The sequence below is a fragment of the Geotrypetes seraphini genome, chromosome 1 (genome assembly GCF_902459505.1).
Source record: "Geotrypetes seraphini chromosome 1, aGeoSer1.1, whole genome shotgun sequence".
Lineage (NCBI taxonomy): Eukaryota > Metazoa > Chordata > Amphibia > Gymnophiona > Dermophiidae > Geotrypetes > Geotrypetes seraphini.
The window spans coordinates 483373744-483394743 of NC_047084.1; the positions used below are offsets into that span (position 1 = coordinate 483373744).

Genomic DNA, 21000 nt, shown 5'->3' on the forward strand with positions numbered 1-21000 from the left:
CAGAAGCATCTCTCCTTCTTCTCCCTATCCAGTAGCAGCTGTCCCTTTTTTTCCTTGCCCAGCAGCTTCCCAGATTCCTTTCCCTCCTCCCCTCCCAGAAGCATCTCTCCTTCTTCTTCTCCCTGTCCAGTAGCAGCTGTCCCTTTTTTTTATCTTGCCCAGCAGCTTCCCAGATTCCTTTCCCTCCTCCCCTCCCAGAAGCATCTCTCCTTCTCCCTCTCCAGTAGCAGCTGTCCTTTTTTTTCCTGGCCCAGCAGCTTCCCAGATTCCTTTCCCTCCTCCCCTCCCAGATGCATCTCTCCTTCTCCCTCTCCAGTAGCAGCTGTCCTTTTTTTTCCTGGCCCAACAGCTTCCCAGATTCCTTTCCCTCCTCCCCTCCCAGATGCATCTCTCCTTCTCCTTCTCCCTCTCCAGTAGCAGCTGTCCTTTTTTTTCCTGGCCCAGCAGCTTCCCAGATTCCTTTCCCTCCTCCCCTCCCAGAAGCATCTCTCCTTCTCCCTTTCCAGTAGCAGCTGTCCCTTTTTTCCCCTGCCCAGCAGCTTCCCAGACTGATAGTGGTTTTCTCCCCTCCCAGCAGCTCTTCTTATTTCCCAGCGCAGCGATTCACGAAGGCAGCCTCGGGTCCTTTGTTGTGTCGCGCCGCCTCTGAGGAAAGAGGAAGTTGCATCATCAGAGGCAGCCGCGACTCAGCAAAAGCCCCGAGGCTGCCTTCGTGAATCGCTGCGCTGGGAAGTAAAGGAGAGCTGCAGAGAGGGGAGAAAGCCACTGTCGGAGGCTCCCCAAGATCTCTCCGGCCCAGCGCATGCTTCCGATGCTGATCTTGCCGGTCCTGCGCGGACCGGCAGGAAGTTCAAATGAGTCAATCTTGCCGGTCCTGTGCGGACCGGCAAAAATTTCCTGCGGACCGCTACCGGTCCGCGGACCGGCGGTTGAAGAACTGTGGTCTAAACGACTGTGAACATCATGTACATGAGAGTGAAAAGTAAAGTCAGATTCAGTAGGATGCAGCGTGCGCCACACATCAATCAGACCCAGTTGGTGCATCACAAAGTTCACCCCTTTATGTTCACCTCCTTTCAATCGAGGCTTAGGTGGCCTGCAATCAACAAGTGGGTTTGCTGTAATGTTAAAATCCCCACCTAATACCAATTGGTATTCAGAAAAAGGCATCAGAGCCGCTATTAGTACAGAAAAAAATCTATGAGAATATACATTAGGTGCATAAAGAGAACAAAACACATATTTTTTCCCCAGGAACACACCTGCCCAGATCACAAATCGCCCCTCAGGGTCCTGTATCACTTTGTGCATAGTACAGGGATGTTTTTTATGGAAGAGGAGAGCAACACCTCGCTGTCTGGAGTTATATGAAGCAAAAGCTACTTCCCCGCACCAATCCCTCTTCAATTTAACATGTTCTGACACGCTGAGGTGAGTCTCCTGAAGCATTAAAACATCCACGTTTAATTTCTTACAGTATTGAAATAATTTGCTGCGCTTCACTGGGGAGTGCAAGCCATCAATGTTGAAGCTGGCAATCTTAACAGAACTCACAAGAATAGTTGGTAAGAAGTAAGTCCCCCCTAAGACAACAGGCCTGTGGGGCAGCTGCGCCGGTCTCCCAGCCAAACCAGCCCGCCACCCACTGAATTATCATTACAGTACTGATCAGAGACCCCAGGTGCATCCCACCCCCCATCTTATCCCACCAAACCCCCCCTCCCACCTTAATCCCATCTTCTCTTATCCCCTCAACGCTACCCCCAGGTCCCCCACACATCTCAACCATTCTCACACCAACCAATCCCCACACACACAACCAAAACCCCAGCACTACCTCCATCCCACTCTCTCCCTCCTCACACGAACACTCTCGTCCCCCCATCCACCATCCAGCCCCCCAACCGAAAACTAATGGAAGAACCCCCACAAAACTTCAAAGGGCTTAAACGCCCAGGTATATGGAAAACACTTCAAAACATTGTAAAGAGAGCTGCATAAATAACAAAACTGCCAAATCTCTCAAACAAGCACTCATCAGAAATCTCAAACCAAGTGTCCAGAAGCCAGAAGTCCTTGCAGTGCAGGTCTCAGTCTCCCAATGGAAGTCGAGGCATCTCGTCTGCTGATAGCTCAAGGAGACTGTCAGGGATCACGCCACGCAAGCACAGCGCACTGGCGTAGGCCAAACATACGACCCCAGCAGCACCAGGCAGAAAAGGATCAACACCACACTGATGGATGCCCAAAGCAACGTGATAGAAGAAGAACCACCAGCAATCTCACGGCCGGCGCCCAGCAGCCCTCCTAAGGTGCCGGCAGCTTCTCAAGGAACTTTTTCAGTTCATCCGCCGTGCTCAGGGTGAAAGTCCGATTTTCATGAGTTAGTCTCACCTTAGCAGGGTAAAGAAATGCAAATCTTATTCCCCTCATGACCAACTGCGAGCAATACGGCGTAAGGGCCCTGCGCTGCTCCGCAACTTTGGTGGAGAAATCTTGAAATAGCATAAGCTTAGCCCCTTCATAGGACAAAGATCTGGTTTTCTTGAACAGGTCCAACAGGCGCGCTTTGATTGCATAATTATGGAATCTGGCCAGCACCGGCCTCGGGCGGCCCGGTCCGTCTCCATCTCGACGTTGACCAACACGATGGACCCGCTCTACCACCACAGGGCCAGCTTGCTCCGCCAGGCCAAGCTCCTTCGGCAGCCATCTTTCCACCACGTGGAGAAGATCAGAATCTTTCACCGACTCCGGGAGCCCTATCAGACGGAGGTTCTTTCTGCGTGCCCTATTCTCCTGGTCCTCCACCCTCTCGAGCAGTTGGCATACTCGGGTCTCCAAGGAATCTAGCCTGCCATCCGCGACCGCCGCTCTGTCTTCTTGTGCTGAAACACGTTCTTCCACCTGGTGTATTTGCGCTGCATGCCCCACCATCACATCTTTAATCTCATCCATGGAAGCATGCAGCTTAGCCAGCTTGTCATCTAATAGTTGGGATAAGTGCCGCATAGATACCTGGAGCACTTCATCCGAAGTGCGTTCCACCGGCGCCTCCGTTTGAGTCCCGGCCATTTTGAAAGTCGGCACCACGTTGCTTCTTGGGGTCTTCGGGGTTCGAGTCGGCATCCCCCGCGCCGCCACCGTGAGTCACGCGTCGGGCGCTCCGTAACCAGCAGGAGCGAACCCGGAAGTGCGGGAGCCACGAAAAACAAGAAATTGCCGCCGGCGGCAAACGTTAGGGGAGCCGGATGGTGTAGGGAGGACGGAGCTCCGCGTTCAGGCGTCCGCTCAGGTGCCGGCCATCACGTGACCCCCTGAAGGCAGCTTCTTTAGTCAAAACACAGACCATGTTGGAGTCCAGCATGAAAAAGGATTGAAAGATTCCTAGATAGGCCTGCTTTGTAGATGTTATATATGTATAAGTGATTAATATTGTTTTAACAAATTGATTGTGTCCCTTCCCCACTTCTTTTTTGACTAACATTTAGGGCTCCTTTTACTAAGCTGCGATAGCATTTTTAGCGGGCAAAGAATTTCCCCGCGCGCTAAACCCGGGCTACGTGGCTAGAACTCCAGCTCAATGCTGGCATTAGCGTCTAGTGTGGGCGCTAAAACCACTATCACAACTTAGTAAAAGGAGCCCCTAGGTGCACCATATTTATACCAGGGTTTTCTTTGCCTAAAGTCAGGCACCGATTTCAGAACCTAATGGCACCTAATTCACAAAGAAGTGCCTGACTCAAAAACAGTATAGACATTTTGGGCGAGACGCCTACTTTTTATAGAATCACGTTTTTAAAGTTAGGCACCTTTCAATTAAGTCCAATTAAAGCAGATTGTGAGGCGTTGAGTGCCAATATCGGCACCAATTAAGCTATATATAGAATCAGGGTCAATGTGCAACAGATGCTGGACCAAAGACTGAAGGACCTTCAGAGCTGCTTCTGCAATGGCAAAGACCAGTCCAATTGCAATACCTTATAAATCAGCTGTTCTTGCACTGCCAGCCAATACAGATATACTAAGGCAGGGGTAACATGATCCCTAACAGATATTCTAGTAACTAACTAGTCTATAGAACCCTAGGCCCCGATTCACTAAAGTCAACGATCGTCGCTAAACCTGTTTTCACAGGTTTAGTGACAATCACTGCGAAGCGACCCGATTTACAAAACGGCCCACCGTGTTTTTCCCCTCGATCGCCCATTTTCTGATCCAGCCATGCAAATTTGTAAAACCCCATGCAAAATAGCCAAGTGATTGATTCACTAACATTTGCATGGCTATTTTGCATTGGGTTTTACAATCCTAAAATACGACTGCTGTAGACCTGTCGGTAACTGTTACCAATAAGTCTGCCGGGTTGTTTTTTTCTTTCTTTCTTTTTTAAATGGCACAGATATTTTGCATGTACTACGCATGCAAAATATCTGCCCATTACAAAAAAAAAAAAAAGCCCTCCCCAATGACCCGACAAAACCCCTCCCTCCCCAAACCAAAAAAAAAATGTCCCCGCTGTCACCAAACGTATGGCAGGAGGAATGCCCACTTTCTTCTGCTACCAAACGCCACCCCACTGCCGCACTATTAAATATAGCAAGAGGGAAGCCCACTCCCTCCTGCCACCGGATGCCTGCTGCCACTCCCTCCTGCCAGCTGAGACCACCCTCCCTCGGCCCCCCCTGCTACCTTTAGTTGGAAGCAGGAGTCCCTCCTGCTCCTCCGCCAGCCGCCGCTGTCTGCAATGCAGGCCTTAGGCCCCTCCCCTTGGGTGGGGTCTTAGGTGTTTCTGCCAGGTACTTGTGGTCTGGACTGCCCACTGCTGAAAACTGGATACTGAGCTAGATGGAACCATTGACCAAGTATGGCTATTCTTAATCATTCTCTGTGCCATTATCTTTATCTGCAGATCCTTTTCTAATGCATTTATCTATATTGAATGGAATAAGAAACATATAGAAAGGATGGAGTGGTCCAGAGGAAGGCTACTAAAATGGTATGTGGTCTTCATCATAAGGCGTATGGGGACAGTATTAAAGATCTCAATCTGTATACTTTGGAAGAAAGGTGGGAGAGGGGAGATATGATAGACACGTTTAAATACCTACGTAATGTAAATTTGCATGAGTGAGTCTCTTTCAATTGAAAGGAAACTGCAATGAAAGAACACAGGATGAAGTTAAGAGGTGATAGACTCCAGCGTAAGTTAAGGAAATAATTTTTTACAGAAAGGGTGGTAGATGCATGGAACAGTTTCCCAGAAGTGGTGGAGACAGAGACTGTGTCTGAATTCAAAAGGGCCTGGGATAGGCACGTGGGATCTCTCGGAGCGAGAAAGAAATGATTTACTGCGAATGGGCAGACAAGATGGGCCATTTGGCCTTTATCTGCCATCATGTTTCTTTGTTTCTATGATTTTCTTGGACTATCTTCTACATAACCAATTTACTGAGTATTTTATAATGTATCATTTACGATTACCTCTGGTGCAGGTATGCAGTGGAAATATGGCTATGTCAGGTCATTTTTAATAATTTTTTTTGGAAAAATTATTTAGCTTCTTAGTTTTAGCTAGAGCTATAGTTTAAATATGGTCATGTCAGGTACAATTTAATGATTTTTAATAGCATCCTTTTTTTCTTATTTATCTTTTTTCCTCTTTGATGGCACTTTGCCCTTGCATCACCATTGGATCAGCTTATTCATTTACTAGTCTTATAGCCTGTTACATTAACGGGTGCTAGAATGTGTGTGCGTCTGTCTTTATTTCTTTCTCTCTCTCTCCCCCCTCCCAGCCACTTTCTGTCTGTCTTTCTTTTTCCTTGGCTGTCCACCACCATCCCTTGCCTGCTCCCCCTTCCTTTTACCTCCCCTGTGTCCACCACCACCTTCACTGCTCCCCTTATCCAGCAGCAGCCCTTCTCCCTTTGTTTTACCTCCCCCCCCCCGCTAGAATATATGTCTGTCTTTCTGTCTCTCTCCCAGTCTTTCTTTCTTTCTGTCTCTCTCTGCCCCTGTCTCTTTCTTCTTTTCTTTCTGTCTCCCTCCCTCCCACTATCTGTCTTTCTATCTGTGCAGCAGAATTTCTTCCCCCCCCCTCCATTTCCCTGTGCAGTTGTGTCAGATCAGTGAAGAGGAGTGAAGTGGCTTGGAATTGAGTGTGCTGAATCCTAGGAAAGGTGGCAGTCAGGGGAGTAACTGTGCCAGATTGGGGGTGGAATGGGAGCAGGGCAGTTGTGGAGATACAGTAAAAAAAAGGATGTTTATGGGTGAGGGTAGAGTTTTGAAAGTGGTCACTGAGGGAGAAGTTGGGAAACAAATGAAGTGGATGGGAGGAGGGAGATAGTTTTGGTGTCTGTCAGAGAAGTGGAAGGAAAGAGCAATTGAGTGAATGTCACAGCAGTAGAGGATGGGAAACAGTTTTGAAGTGTGTGTGCCACATGGAGCCAGGGCAGTAGAGAATCTAGATCAGACTGAGAGAGAGTGTTTGATCAGGAGTAGTGGTTGGAAAATAAGTGTGGATGGAGGGATTGGGAGAGTGTGAATCAGATGGAGAGAGTAACGGAATTGGGTTAGTGGGAATATTGATTAGTGGGAGAGGCAGTAAGGAATGATTAGTGAGTTTGCTAAGACATTGGCGAGTAATAAATGTGTAGTGGGAGGAGGGGAGGAGTCTGGGTCGGAAGTATACTGGATGAGTGTGAAGGGAGTTATTTGGGTAGTGAATAAGCCCTGTCAATTTGAGGAGAAGGTGAGGTTGGTGTTTATGCTGCATCAGCCAAGTCCACCGGGGGGTGGGGGGGAAAGCACAGGCGGAAGTTTGTATGTGTGCATATGTATTATACATACAGATAGTGCGAAGCCCCAAACGGAGCCAGACAGCTGTGACCGCCGGGAATACGCGCCGGCCAGACCCCACGTGCGACTCCCTAGTGACAGCAGCTGCAGCTTTAAAAAGGTCTTAGGCCCTCACTGTCTTCCAGCTCCTCGAAGTCCGGTTGCCCCATCCCCCAGTGGAGGAGGCTCCCGCTCCGCCGCCATCTTCTGTCTGTCAACACTGGCGAATCCGAAAACACTAGCGACGGGCAAGATGCTGGGATTGGTTGGAGGCTGTGACCAGTCAGGTAGGCTCCCTGCCCAGGTCCCAGTTAGAACAAGAAAAATTGAAGCAATAAAGGAAACCCGGAGAAGAATTGGGAAGGGACAGACAGTGGTTAAATGTAATAACGACCTTGACCACCGGGGGAGCCCAAGGGGTCCTTGGAACTCAGCCAGGGCTGACAAAGCAGGGTGTCGCCCTAAGGTACTTAAGCCCAGGTCTGAGAGCAGAGAGGGAAGCAGGATAGGGAGGAGATTTAATCCTTTCCTCCCTAGGGTGCCCTCGCAGCCAAGCAGGAGCAACGTTCCAGTTCCTATGGAGGTGCTGGAGGAGGGGTCTGCTGAAAAGCCTATGTTTTCCAGTGAGCTGCCCATGGAATTGGGAGAACCGTTGGCAGAATGTGCTCCTGAAGTTATTGAGGACATGCAGGTGAACTTTGTTGCTGTCCACAAACAGTGAGTGTGATTTGTGGGTGTTGAACTGTTAGTGAAACATTTTCTGCCTTTTTCCTGTGTGCAAGCTGAGGAGTGATTTTTTTGGAGGGAGAGGTTTTGCTGATATCTTGGGCGGGCATAGTGAGAGTCAAGTGAAAGACTTTTGTATGCAAAACCTATCACTCCCCTGTTTCCTGGCAGTGTAGGAAAACTTGCCAGAGGCTTGTAGGAACTGTACAACTTTTGTGCTGAGAAGAAAAGTACCTGGAACTGTTTGTTTTATTTTGTTTTTTTTTTCTTCTGAATTTTGATACTGTCTGCCTTTGCAGCAGTCAGGGATTTGGCCCAGTGGGGTTGCAAACCAGAGACACAGCTGAGGTGTCCTTATCACTGAATGGAAGTCAAGGACTTGTTGCTTTGCTACTGTTTTTTTTTGCTGACTTGTTTAAGTTTACTATTTTTTTGTTTTAGTACTGCTGGACAAAGCTATTCTGACCATCTTAGCAGCTTTATTGAAAAGACTATCTACCTGCATACAAACCGAATAAAAAAATAAGATTATTTGTTTGCACAGTAATGGTAGTGATTTTGTTTTGATTTTCCTCTTTCTGGCCATTGTATTGGAAAGAGGGTGAATCCGATCCTGCAGGGTGGCTCCGGTCCGGGCCACACGTCAAGGTGCTATCTTGTGGCAGTCACTGTGAGTGCTAGGGAACCCTATCCTGTGCTACAGTGGACCACAAGGCGAGTAATCATGTGAGAGCTCCAACAGGAAACGACAAAAAGCAAATTGCCGACAGCCGCCTCGCCTCGAAGCCCTCCTCCCGGCAGCCGCGTCTCGTGAGAGGACCCACTGCAGCGGCGCGAGGTGGAGAGCAGAGGAGGCTAAAACTAAGGAAACACAACCGCACAGCCAGCGACCGCTGTCTTTCCACCTCTGCCGGCGGGGACCGCCGGGGCCTGGGTGCGGCGTGGAAGGGGGGTCTTGCATGGCCGGGGTCGGCCGAATCCCAGGCCTGCTCTCCTTCCCCTAAGTCCCGGCCCCTCACTCAGCGCCCTCTAGCGCATGCGCACTAGTGCCGCCACATCCCGACAGATCAGGGATCACGCGACGTGAGTGTGCATGCGCGCTTAGCGTTTTATTATTATAGATACCCCACTTACAACTAAGCAGCTTACAATCATATACATACACAATACTGTAAAACAAACATTCCTAATCATAAAATATCCACATTATACATTGTAGCAAATCATTCACTGGAGAGTCAACTGCCATACACTAGATCTTCTGTTGGTTAATTGATCACAAATGTTTTAATAAATGAGTGAGTTTTCAGATGATTGTGAGGAAAGCTCCATTTATGGATCCTTCTTTTCTTCCTTCATTGGCTTCTGGCTTTATTGCAGAAAGGTTCTCCTCTTTTATTGCATACAAGAACTGCCTATATCACATTATAATATACTTTTATTATACCGAAATATTTAGCTTTGATTATTCCATTAGAAAAGGTTAACGTAAACAACGAAGGCATGCTTACTTTCTGGTTATGCAGTCTATGTTAAGAGTTGATACTACAGATTTTAAATCTCATCCATAAAAAATACAAATGACCTCTGCTGATATCCTTAAAATAGCTTAAAAAAAACAAAACTAATACATAACTGGAAAAAATGATACTGAATTTTAAATAGATTTTGTTCAATCTGAAACCACTGATTTTAATTCCAGTTTAGGTAACTGATGATTTTATGGTTTTTGGAAGGGGTATTTTTTTTTAAGTTACACATTCTCAACACTTGGGGCTCCTTTTACTAAGCTGCGTTAGGGCTTTAACGCGCGGAATAGCTCGCGCTACAATGCCGTGCGCACTAGACGCTAACGCCAGCATTGAGCTGGCATTAGTTCTAGCCGCGTAGTGTGGGGTTAACGCGCGCTAATCTGCTGCGTGCGCTAAAAACGCCAGGGCATCTTAGTAAAAGGAGCCCTTGGTTTTCATTTTTTTAAATACTTGCATGGAACTTTTCCCATGAACTGTTAAGAACAGCCAACAGTGAATCTTTGCTCTCTAAAGGGAAACAAGCCTAAATATTCATATTTCAGATACAAATCACATTTAATATTTATAGTGTTATCCTGACAACCCTGGCAGTTCTCAAACCCAGGATTGGTTCAGACATTCTTAACAGGGTTTCTACATGCTTCTATTTCTTTCACATAATGACATGTATGTGTCCTGTAAGTACAGTCAAAACAAAGTAGTACAGCAACTTGGTTTATTTCATGCAGAACCTTCTGCATTAAATGCTAAACAGTACACTGGTCCAAAATTACTAAAATACTTAAAAAACTATACATTATGTAAACAAAACATAAATAAGACAGAATAGTTCTTTGTACATAAAATTTAGTACAGGTTCTCAAGAATTCAGGATTATGTACAATTTTACACTATGGACTGCATTTTCATAATGCATAAATACTTTTTTTTCTTTACAGAAACCAACAAAAATGTACAAATGTAGAAAGATGCATACTATCTGACACACTGCAAAAAATGTCCAAATTGTAAGAGAAAACATTGAAAAATGTGCAAAATGCTAGATTACTCTAAAATCAAATTTGACATTCTGCCATTTATACTAACAGATTGATCACTTTTTATGACTGTCTTAAAACACTTTGAAATCATTGCTTTAAGTGGAATTCAGAAGATTTTTCTGATTTCTTCCTCTTAAGAAAAACAGCTGTATTCTAACAAAGTTACATAAGATTATTAACTATGTATATATTTAAATAGTATAAGAAACAACTAGTGCAGTTATGGTTCTTTTCAAAATGGAAGGACTGTCCCAAACCTTGACATTGCTTAATGTATGTTTAAGATGCTGTGGTGCTGGATTTTTCTGAGACAGATGAATGAAATATAGGGAAGACCGTGTTTTCACTTTTAGTTGGAGACACTACTATTGGAGATGAGTGTACTGTAGACATTGGACTATTTACAGTATTCAAAATAGCTCCTTCGGGGTTAACTAACAGTTTTTTAACCGATATATCTACATGAAATTCTGAGGTACTACTTGCCAGCTGAGGCTTCCCAATGTGCACAGTAGGAGCCACAGGTGTTTTCTCTACATAAGCAGATTGAGAGTTTGGTAGTAAAGGTACTGTCACCATTGCTGAAGGGAACAAATCAGATGGTTTGGCAGTTGTGTTAACTTGTGCAGTACTGTGCAGTACTGGTACAGTATTTGTAATACCAAGTGAGTTCACAGTTTTTGTGGAACTTTGTAAGGGTTGCTTCAACGTATGCCAAGCCAAAGAACTACTTACTGCTAATGAGTTGTTTTGGACTACAGGATTACCAATAGGTAAGCAATGAGCTCCTTGTACATGGTTAGTAACTAACGTTGAACCATGTTTTGTATTAGTGGATATCAGAAGAACATGGCTACCAGGTCCAAGACCTTGAGGTGGAACTATAAACCGAGTACCATTAATCATAATTTGTGTTCCAGGTACCAGCGGTGTACTGGTAGTGAGAACTAATTTTTGCTGAATGCATGTTTCATTCAACTGACTTCCTAGCTGGCTATTTATAGTTGATGAAGCTGAAGCTGATGAAGATGATAAATCTGGAGTACCACTGTTAGTATGTGCTGACTTTATCACATTAGGAGGCATTTGCTGACTTGGCAGAGAAGTAAAGTTAGAAAGATTAATTACCTTGTTTGTATTTGGTGATGTTGGTAAAAGAGCCTGGGATGTATGAGCATTTGTATTTGTTTGGATGGTGGCTGGAATTCCTATTGACTGAAACTGAAGTGGAGGCAGATGTGGGGTACCTGGGGGCATTGTAGCCAAGTGAGGAACAGCAGGCATTCCTTTAGGTGTGCTCATGCCAGAAGTAGGCATGGTAACTGTGGCTGGCAGCTGTAAAGTAGAGGGCAAATTCTGAGGCGAGATTGTAGGCTGTGTGGTTGAAATTAGCACAGATGATGCAAGATGGCCAGTTTTCACTGTAGATTTAGCCACAGTATTTCCAATATTTGGTGTACATATTCGATTAGTCAAGACTGGCATTATCCTCGAAGGGATATCACTTTCATTATTCAAGACATTAGATTGTGTTCCAATTGACATGCAACTTGAAGTTACTGTGGGAGATTGTAAAAATGAATTTGCTGCTGTTATAAAAACATTAGAGCATCTTGGCCCAGCACTAATAGAGGCTGTACTAATAGAGACATCAGTAGAAGCATTTTGAGTTACAATGTTTGAGCACCCTGAAACCAAATTACTGGCAGTTGACAAAGGTAAAAGAAAACCTTTGCTATTTTTATCATTTATTCCCTTTGAAGATACATTCTGCAATAAATTAACTTGTGAAACAGAATGTGGATTCCCAGCATTGTTTATAATTGCTTGACCAATGTTCAATCCAATTTTCACATCTTTTATTTGGGATACTGTAGAGGATGGATGAACTTTAATTTGTGCTCCAATACTGGATGGAATTAGAACAATCTGAGATGGCTCTGTAGTTTGAACAAATGCTTTTCCTAATGAAGAAGGCAAAGCCTGTTTTACTGACTCTGCCACTAGATTGTTCGTTGACTGATCACTGGGAATAGGAGCATTAATCAAAACGAGCTTCTGAGAATTTACAGTAGATGTTGGAGCAGCCATCATATTGACTGTGGTAGCAAAACTAGGGGTAAGAACAGATGGAGCTGAAACCAGCATAAGTTTCTGAATCGAAGCTCCAGTCCCCTCGCCATTAGTTGGTACAGTACTGTTAGCAACAGGAAGGTGCTTTGTTTTAGGATCTATTTGCTGCTGCCCTGATGAATGGGTAATGATTGTATCATTTTGTCTTGTATTTCCAGAAGGTACAGTACTCACAGAGTTTGCTGAAATGTTGATTAGACTAAGTGGACAGGATGGAGTTGCTGGCAGCAAAGAATTTGTTGATGACATAGTGGGCAAAACTGTAGGAGACTGCTCATGTTTATTTGTCAACTGACCTGAATTAGTAAAGTCACCGGGATGGCCTAATGTAAATTTGAAGTTTTTTGCCATTAAAGGACTGAAATTTATAGGAATGTTAAAAGAAGGTGGTGGGGGTGAAGATACAGTTGCAGCACAGGCCTGACCAGCTGGCTGCATGGAAGATGTGGCTGCTGCTGCTGTTACAGAAGACAAGGTGGAGGATGAAATTGTTGAAGCTTTTGACACCAAAAATGCTTGAAGCTGGGAAGCATGACTAAAAACTGTATTAGAGGGCAAAGTGTTGGAGGAGTTATGATCCAGATTCGTCTGTACTTTAACAACACCTGTATTACCACCTCGTGTCCTGACGAGAATAGATTGTGAATCTCGTATACATACAGTTTTCAGTTCTTGTCTCCCTTCAAAAGAATCATTAACCTGTTGCGGTGTTAAACTATGAAGAGAAGCAGTTGCACTTGCAGATTCACTTAGTGTTGCAGTGGATGCTGGTGGCTGAACTGCTGTAGTCACTGTGGGTAAAGCTATAGGGAATGTGATAGCCAAACCTGAATTTTTGGTTTTGCTAGTCTCACTCTGGCTTACTTTTGTTGACGAGGCTAATAAGTTATTTGCTGTAATTGATGGGAATGATGGCAAAACGCTTATATGAGAAGTCAGATTTGCCATGTGCACAGAGCTCTTGTTAAAAATAGCAGTAGACTGCTGAGATGCTCCAGTTGCAGGAATAAGTATTGCTGAAGACACATTCACGTTTGCTGCTTGGGGGACTGTTGCACCCTGCTGCTCAATAATCTTTTGCTGCAAAGACTGATCTTTCTTTATATCTACTTTGTCTTCCTTGTGCTGAAGGAGAAAATTTTTAGGTAAAACGAGAACTTGCTGCAACAGTTTTTCTCCTGTTTTAGGGTCTATGATGGGCTGTACTTGAATTTTCACAGGTCTGTTATGGAGATCTAATGGAATACACTGACCCCCTGGCATTTTGCAAACCATTTGCAAAGGGCTCTTTGAATTAGTTTGGCAGGGTAATGTTGACTTTGGTGGGCTTAATCCTACTGAAGAGAATACTGGTTTCTCAGAGGATAAGCTCCTGCTTAAAGAAGATGGCAGCTGATTGGTTAAGGTCACTTTGTTCCCAATATTTTTAGCAAGCAAAGCCTGAACAGCTTTGGTCCCTTTCAGAACACTTGATACTGGAGTTGAAGAGTCCATTAGGGTTTCTGAAGGATGTGGTTGTGTTTGCCTTTGTTCATTCAAACAGCAGACGTTCTCTGTTCCACCTTCTAAATTGTGAAGGAATACCTCACTTGTGCTTAATTTGGCTTTCTTCCTGGGTGAAAGCTCTTTTACATCATCCTCCAGATAAATGTTTTGCTTACACTGGCGTTTCAAAGTTTTAGGCAGTGTTCTTTGTACATCTTTTGAAAACCATTCTTTTCTCATTAGCTTGCTCTTCTCTGTAGGGAAATCTGCTTCTGTTAACTCCAGACCATCTAGAAAATGTTTTAAAAAGTACAATTGTGAGTACAATACATCATACATCTTACACATTCCTGAGTGTATGTGATTGATTTATCACAAAGGAGATATGATACATGCCTACAAGAGAGAACAGTTTTTGGAATGAAGGTATTAATCATCTCATCAGCCATATAACATAACAATGTACTTATTAACCGCGTTACCAGAAGTTCTATGCGGTTTACAAAATATTAAAAAGAGTAGATGTAATCTATGGAACAGAATAAATTAAGTAGTCAAATATTTAGAGAATAGGTAAGTTGCACGCATCTGAGAAGTTGAAAGCCGATATAAAGTTCAAATACTTAAAGTCAAACATAAAAAAAAAGACTAATTTTTTTCCATTCATGAATCAGAACTCTTGCATATTACTGAACACATAACTGACACTAAATGGTTAATGTGTTAATATAAAGTGAATATCTTCTAAAAAAAAATATTTAGAATTTCTTATGTTACCAACTAGATTAGGTCCCTTCCTATGTAAAAGTATTTTGGGGGAAATTCTACCGGTGCCTAAGTTAAATGAAAAATGTCGTTTCAGTATACTTTCAAAGCGCTTACTGGTGCCTAAACAAAAAATGCAAGAATTGTGCTTCTGGAGCTGCCTATCACCACTATAGGTGTGGCTAATGCCGGACGTGGCATTAGGTGCTGGCAGGCACCTCCAGAGGCACGATCCATGTCAAAGATAGGCGGTGGAAATATAGGCCTGCAAAACCCTGGTCTACATTTCAGGTGCCTATCTTTGCCAAGGGATAACAACAATTGGCAGGAAGACAATTGGTAGGATTTTCATCCTACCTATTGTAGTACCTAATTGTTCAACACAAGACAACAGTGGTGGAGACAAAAAGTCAAGAAGGCAATATTGATGTATAGAAACTTTATTGTAGAAACAAATGGATGACGCTATATTATGGTAAACAAAAGGCTCGACATAAATCGTGTTTCGGCCCCTAAGGCCTGCATCAGAAGAAGTCTATAAGACATAAAAATAAATCAATAACCTTAAAAAAATAACAATAATAAAAATAAATGAAAATAAAAGTAATCTGGACATCATTAAATATGTAAGCAGATATAAAACAAATATTTATAAAGTTTCTATACATCAATACTGTATTGCCATCTTGACTTTTTGTCTCCACCGCTGTTGTGGAGGATTTTGGTCTTCTGTTTTTGCATCGTACCTAATTGTTCTACAAATACCAGTTGTCTTACCCTGCCAAATGTCAGAATTAAAAATCTAAATAGTTCATGGTTTGCCATCAGCTGATCATGACAGGGGAATTCTTGATCAGCTGAGCTGTCAGGACTCCCCGAAACCGTGGCTTTGGACAGTCCTGCCAGCTCAGCTTATTGGGGATTCCCCTGCCATAATCGAGTAAAAGTGGTGAGCTGTATTGGTGAAGAGACCCATGGCACAGCTTCAGTGAAACAAGGAATTTCCCTTTCGGGTCTTTTTTAAAATCTGCATGTTTGTGGGATAGTGCTCTAGTACCTGGGCATGGATATCGAGAGATTGAGAGCCAGTGAATGAGCGTCATCAGCAGCTAAGTACTTTTTTCTTTTTTTTGCCTGGTACTTGGACGTAAAGCTGTTATTTGAATTGTGTCTGCATTTATGAAGATGTGGAATGTTACCTCCCTGTGCTAAGATTGCTACCCTTTAACCTATGAGCTAGTAGGAGTAAAAGTCAACAGTTCTATGATATTGTGGATTAGAGCTAAGTGGAGTATTTTTTAACCAATGAAGCACAACTGAGATTTTTTCTCCACTTCCCCCCAAATTTTTTGTCCTATATGTCTCCTGAAATTTGAGTTTAAGTATACTGTTGAGGAAAATGATCAGTTATATATCATAGCCGGGGGGGGGGGGTCCCTAATGTTTTTTTTTAGAGAGAGTATGCTATTTTTGTAGTGATTGATTTATCATACTCTTTCCCATATTTTTTGGTAGTTGAAATCACCCATTATACTGTTGCCCAATCTGCCAGCTTTCCTAATCTCTGAAAACATTTCTTAATCTGTCTGCTCATTCTGTCCTGGGGGACGGTAGTATAATGCCCTATTGGAAACCATAGGAGGGACCTACTTAGACACTACCAGGTTCTACCCACTGCACTCATTCACTTAACACATAAAAAAAGTGGAGAAAAAGCCTCAGTTCATCTTCATATGGCAAAAAACTCTACTTATAAACAACCATTAAGCAAGGTTCAAAATGTATCAGTTCACTCAGCAGTGAGAAACACTATAGTAGCCCTCGTAGGAACCACCTCAAAAAATTCTAGCACGCCAAATGACAAAACTTCAAAAAAATGTGAATAAGGCAAGCAGCACATATGAGTCTCAAACACAATCAATGGTAAGCAGGAAAAAACAAACACTTAGCTGCAGACGGTTTCCAGGCTGTCTTCCATGCATCCAAAAAGTGCAAGCCTGCCTGGCCCCGCAGCCACTCTTTCCCAAAGCAATACTGGATAGGTAATACATTGCCCAAGAATGAGAAGTGCATGTATCCATAAATAGATAGGCAGAGGCCTATAAGAGGTGTAGAAAATATAAAGCTAGACCATAGATGAAAACAGGTTAGTAAGTAAAGAGATAAGATCATCATTAATAAAATGTGTAAGTGGTCTCCTCCTTCCCTACAGCCACTCTCAGTGCTCCAAGTTCTTTAGAATAAAGAAGTAGTTGGAGTAGAAGTCTGAGCTTGACATGGAACGAATGTACATGTATGTACCGACCACCTGTTGAGCTAGTACCAAAAAAAAAAAAAAAAAAAATATATATATATATATATATATATATATATATATATATATTTTTTTTTTTTTGCACCAGCTCAACAGGTGATCAGAAGGATGAGATATTCTGAAGGAAGTATGGAAGCCTCAAGTAAAGCATAGTTAATATCCTCTGTGTCTAATTGACAAAGCCATCAGCATTGATGGTACTGTTGTAGACGTTCTTTGGTTGAAGAACCTGATTAATTCTGGGAAGAATGTGGGCAAATTTACCTATGGTAAGGGAAAAACATGTTGCATGTATGTGGAGCCATGGAAGTTTCACAAGGAAATCATGGACATTAATGTCAAGGTCATAGGTAGACAAGGAAATGGATCAAGGAGACCTTATCTGGCGAAGGATTAAGAAGACCGTATCTGGCAAAGGACATAAGACGACTTGAAGCGGTCCAGAGGAGGGTGACAAAAATGATATGAGGTTTACGCCAAAAGATGTATGAGAAGAGACTGGAAGCCCTGAATATGTATACTCTAGAGCATGGGTGTCCAACCTGCGGCCCCGTGAAGTATCTTGTGTGGTCTCGGTAAAGGGTGATGCAGTGTTTTCCTCTGCTGCCCCCAGATGTTTTCTGTCTTGGTGACTCTCTCCTCTGTCATGCTGCAGCGTTTGCGTGCGGCCCCAGAAACATTTTTTTGGCCAATGTGGCCAAGGGAAGCCAAAAGGTTGGATATCCCTGCTCTAGAGGAAAGGAGGGACAGGGGAGATATGATTCAGACGTTCAAGTGCTTGAAAGGTATTAATGTAGAACAAAATCTTTTCAAGAGAAAGGAAAGTGGTAAAACCAGAGGGCATAATTTGAGGCTGAGGGGTGGGAGACTCAAGAGCAATGTAAGGAAATTTTTCTTTACGGAGAGGGTGGTGTCAAAGCAGCTCCTGATTGGCCCGACTTTAGCGCAGGAAGAGGCAGCTCTCCGGCTGCCCTCTCCTGCCCGGTCATTTGTGATCGGAAAATACTGTAAATGACCGGGACTGGGAATTGCTGACCACGAATGACCGGGGGAGCACTCCGATTCTTCGCAATAGTGCTCTCAATGCGAGTTTGCACAGTGGAGAACAAACAGAAGCATAAGTCTTTGGGTGCATTCTCAATTTTTTTCCTAAAAAGCTCTTCACGAAGACAGGGAATATTTGGTAAATGATCCTGAACTTGAATGTCCATGTCAGAGACTTGCAGCCATGCAAGACGTCTCAAAGCAAAAAACATAGCTAATGCTCTGGATGTCACACCAATGTATCAAAAGGTGATCTTGTCATAACTTTCTAGTTTGGAATAGGCTATGAGTAGTCTTCTGGAAACTTTGGAAGTCACCCTGGCTGTGCTGTCTAAGCTGAATTTTTGAGGAGCTGAAGTATGAGGCTTCTGAAGTTTCTGTGTGGAGCTGATCATTAAAGCCATATGCATTGAGGATTTTCGGTACCGTAAATATGCTAGTCGTGGTCTGTCGGTATTGGTAGGTAGATCGATGACTGGTACTGTAGTGATGCTGAGGATAGGCCGCTACTGAGGGAGACAGTGAAGGTTCTGATGCTGTTTGATGTAGTTGAGTCACAGAAATAGCAACAGTACCAGAGGTAAAAATTAGAATCGGTACTGTACCTCGATGGCGTTAAAAAGAGCATAGAGCGAAGACAGAATGGTACCATAAGGCCAATGACTCTATTTAAGCTGGGTCGGTACCGAGTACAGAGAGAGGTCATTGAGGTCAACTTTGTTGCAATTGCATGGCAAGCCCTACACCTTATAGTTATGACTGCATATGGTGAAGTGGATGCACCGGTGTAGTGTGCCATGCAGACAGTACCATAAGTGCAGCAGGGTGTCGAAGCATTGGTAACCACAAGTAGAGGCATGCTTTAGAAATGACAGCCTGTGTGATGTCTACTGGTACTGCATAGAAGTCCAAATTGCTGTGTACCCGACACCAGGCCTAATATCTTCTTCTAAAGATAAATATGAAGGAACAGAAAGAAAACATTTTGTTGATTGTTGGAGTGTTTTGTTCAGCTTTTTTTGTTTGTTTGCTTTTTGTAGCCCTGGAAGATCGGGAACAGATACAGCCGGAAAGGAAAAAATAGAGTATTATGGGTCAAGTAAAAGGTAGGTTGAAAAGCAGTCAACACCGTCGGTAGGGGCAAAGTCTTTAAAATTGCCTACAGGCCCCAATGGTGAACATAAGAAATTTTGGTTATGAAATAACAGGTTTAAAAGAAAAAACAACTAAGACGAAGAAAATAATGAAAAATGAAGCAGGAAGGCAAACTTGATTGGACAAAGTCCAGATATATCATCTTCACTCTATGGAAAATGAAAACTTATGACTTTGCAGCTGACCTTGGGCAGAAAGGCACTTGCGCATGCATGGTACGGGCAGTCTCAAAGCTTTCTAAAGCTTAAAGTGATAGTACACTTTTGCATTGTCTGTACCAGGCTCCATGGATGACGTCCATGGATGAGAATATGCTGCCTGCTTGTCCTATGATATCAAGTTTTACAACTTGGTAGTGCATGAAAAATTGAAGCTCTGCTGCAAGCAATTGGATGTGATGAGATTGCAAGTTTGATGAAGTAGTGGATGGAGAATGGAGAAGTTTAGGCGATAGTCTTAGGACATGATCTTTAGAGCTCAATGGTCATAGAGATGGATAGTGATGCTTCGAAAAACTTTAGCTGCCTCCCACCGGCAGCTTGGTAGAGGCTGAGGAAAACGTGGGCTCCTGCTTGAAGGTCTGGATGAGTCGGCATTGTTACATGGAGCAATTGTAGGATTGGAACCTCCTGCAAAGGTAATAGGGTTAACAGAAGAGCTGATTTTTGTATTCGGGTGGTTGCCCTCTCTGAAGAGAGCAGGGTGTACAATAATAGGAGAAGAGTTCCCACCATTATCGAAGAGTGGTCCTTTACTTTCTCACTGGTTTTCCCCTAAAAAGGACGTATCTGTGAGACGGGTCATGGAGGTTGTCTTATAAAGCTATGTGGTCCTGTGAGCTCCTATGTGAAAAAGCAGTACACAGTGTCATATGTATTGTAGGCAGAATTAATGAGACAGAATTCACATTCTTCAAAATTTTGTATGTGTAGCGATAGTTGGTTTTGCCAGTCTGAAGTAGAGAATATGCAAGGTCCATCAACATTTGTAGGAGGGAATGGTGATAGAGGCTAAACATGGTACTCTAATAAACCTTGAAGTTGACAGTGTGAAAGATTTTCTGTTCTTTTCCAGGGAACATTGCCTGGATTCTGCTAGTTTTCACTTTCTTTAGCATTGTCTTAAGAGACAGACTGATGAGGGAGATGGGAGTGGAGGTGCTCTGGGCCAATGTAGACTTTGTATTTTTCATCTACTCATCTAGAGATTGGTTGTGTGTTGACAGGAGTCTGTCAGATCTTGATCTGGAATATCTGATGGACATGTGTACGATAGCATAGCCACTGTGTGCTCTTATTTCTCAGTTGCCTGTGATGCCTCAGAGATTTGAAAGGGTTGTTGATTCAGACCCTTCAGTTTATACTCATCTGTGGTTGCATGTTTTGATCTTTCCATCTCTAGCTGTGTTTGTGCCTAATTGGCAGTGGCATACCTAGCATATGTGACACCCGGGGCCCATCATTTTTTGACACCTCCCCATCTGTATGAAAAACATGATTTTTAGTAACAAGCCACATGTCACACATGAGTACTTAGGAAAAGGCAGCATCTTACATACTGCAGTGAGAAGTACAACATCAATACACCCATTGTAAAATTAAACAAGCCAGACTAGTACAGATCAATCCTGCAGTCAATCCTAACAAAAAACCATGTCTTTCGAACACACAGAACACAGAAAACACCTTCGCCTAGTATGGAATATGTAATCACAAACTAACCCCTCCCTCTTTTACAAAACCGTAGTGTGGATTTTAGCCACGGTGGTAACAGCTCTGAAGCTCATAGAATTCTGAACATCAGAGCTGCTACCACCACGGCTGTCGCTAAAAAACGCTCCACAGTTTTGTAAAAGGGGGGATAAAATAGAAATACATAGACAAAGGTTAAATTGAACCAGTAAGAAGCTGGACTCTGCATACAGTGAACCACAGAAACAGTGACACATGTCTCCTAAAGCAATAAA

General features: G+C 43.5%; 1 protein-coding gene across 1 annotated transcript in view; it reads right to left on the bottom strand.

Moving 5' to 3' along the window:
- Positions 1-9805: 9805 nt before the first annotated feature.
- Positions 9806-21000, bottom strand: part of KIAA2026 (KIAA2026 ortholog) — a 126012-nt gene continuing 114817 nt past the window's right edge. The window contains exon 8 of the mRNA XM_033925788.1: positions 9806-14046. Within this exon, the coding sequence (XP_033781679.1) occupies positions 10418-14046 (3629 nt within the window). The 3' untranslated portion in view covers positions 9806-10417. The remainder of the gene's footprint in view (positions 14047-21000) is intronic.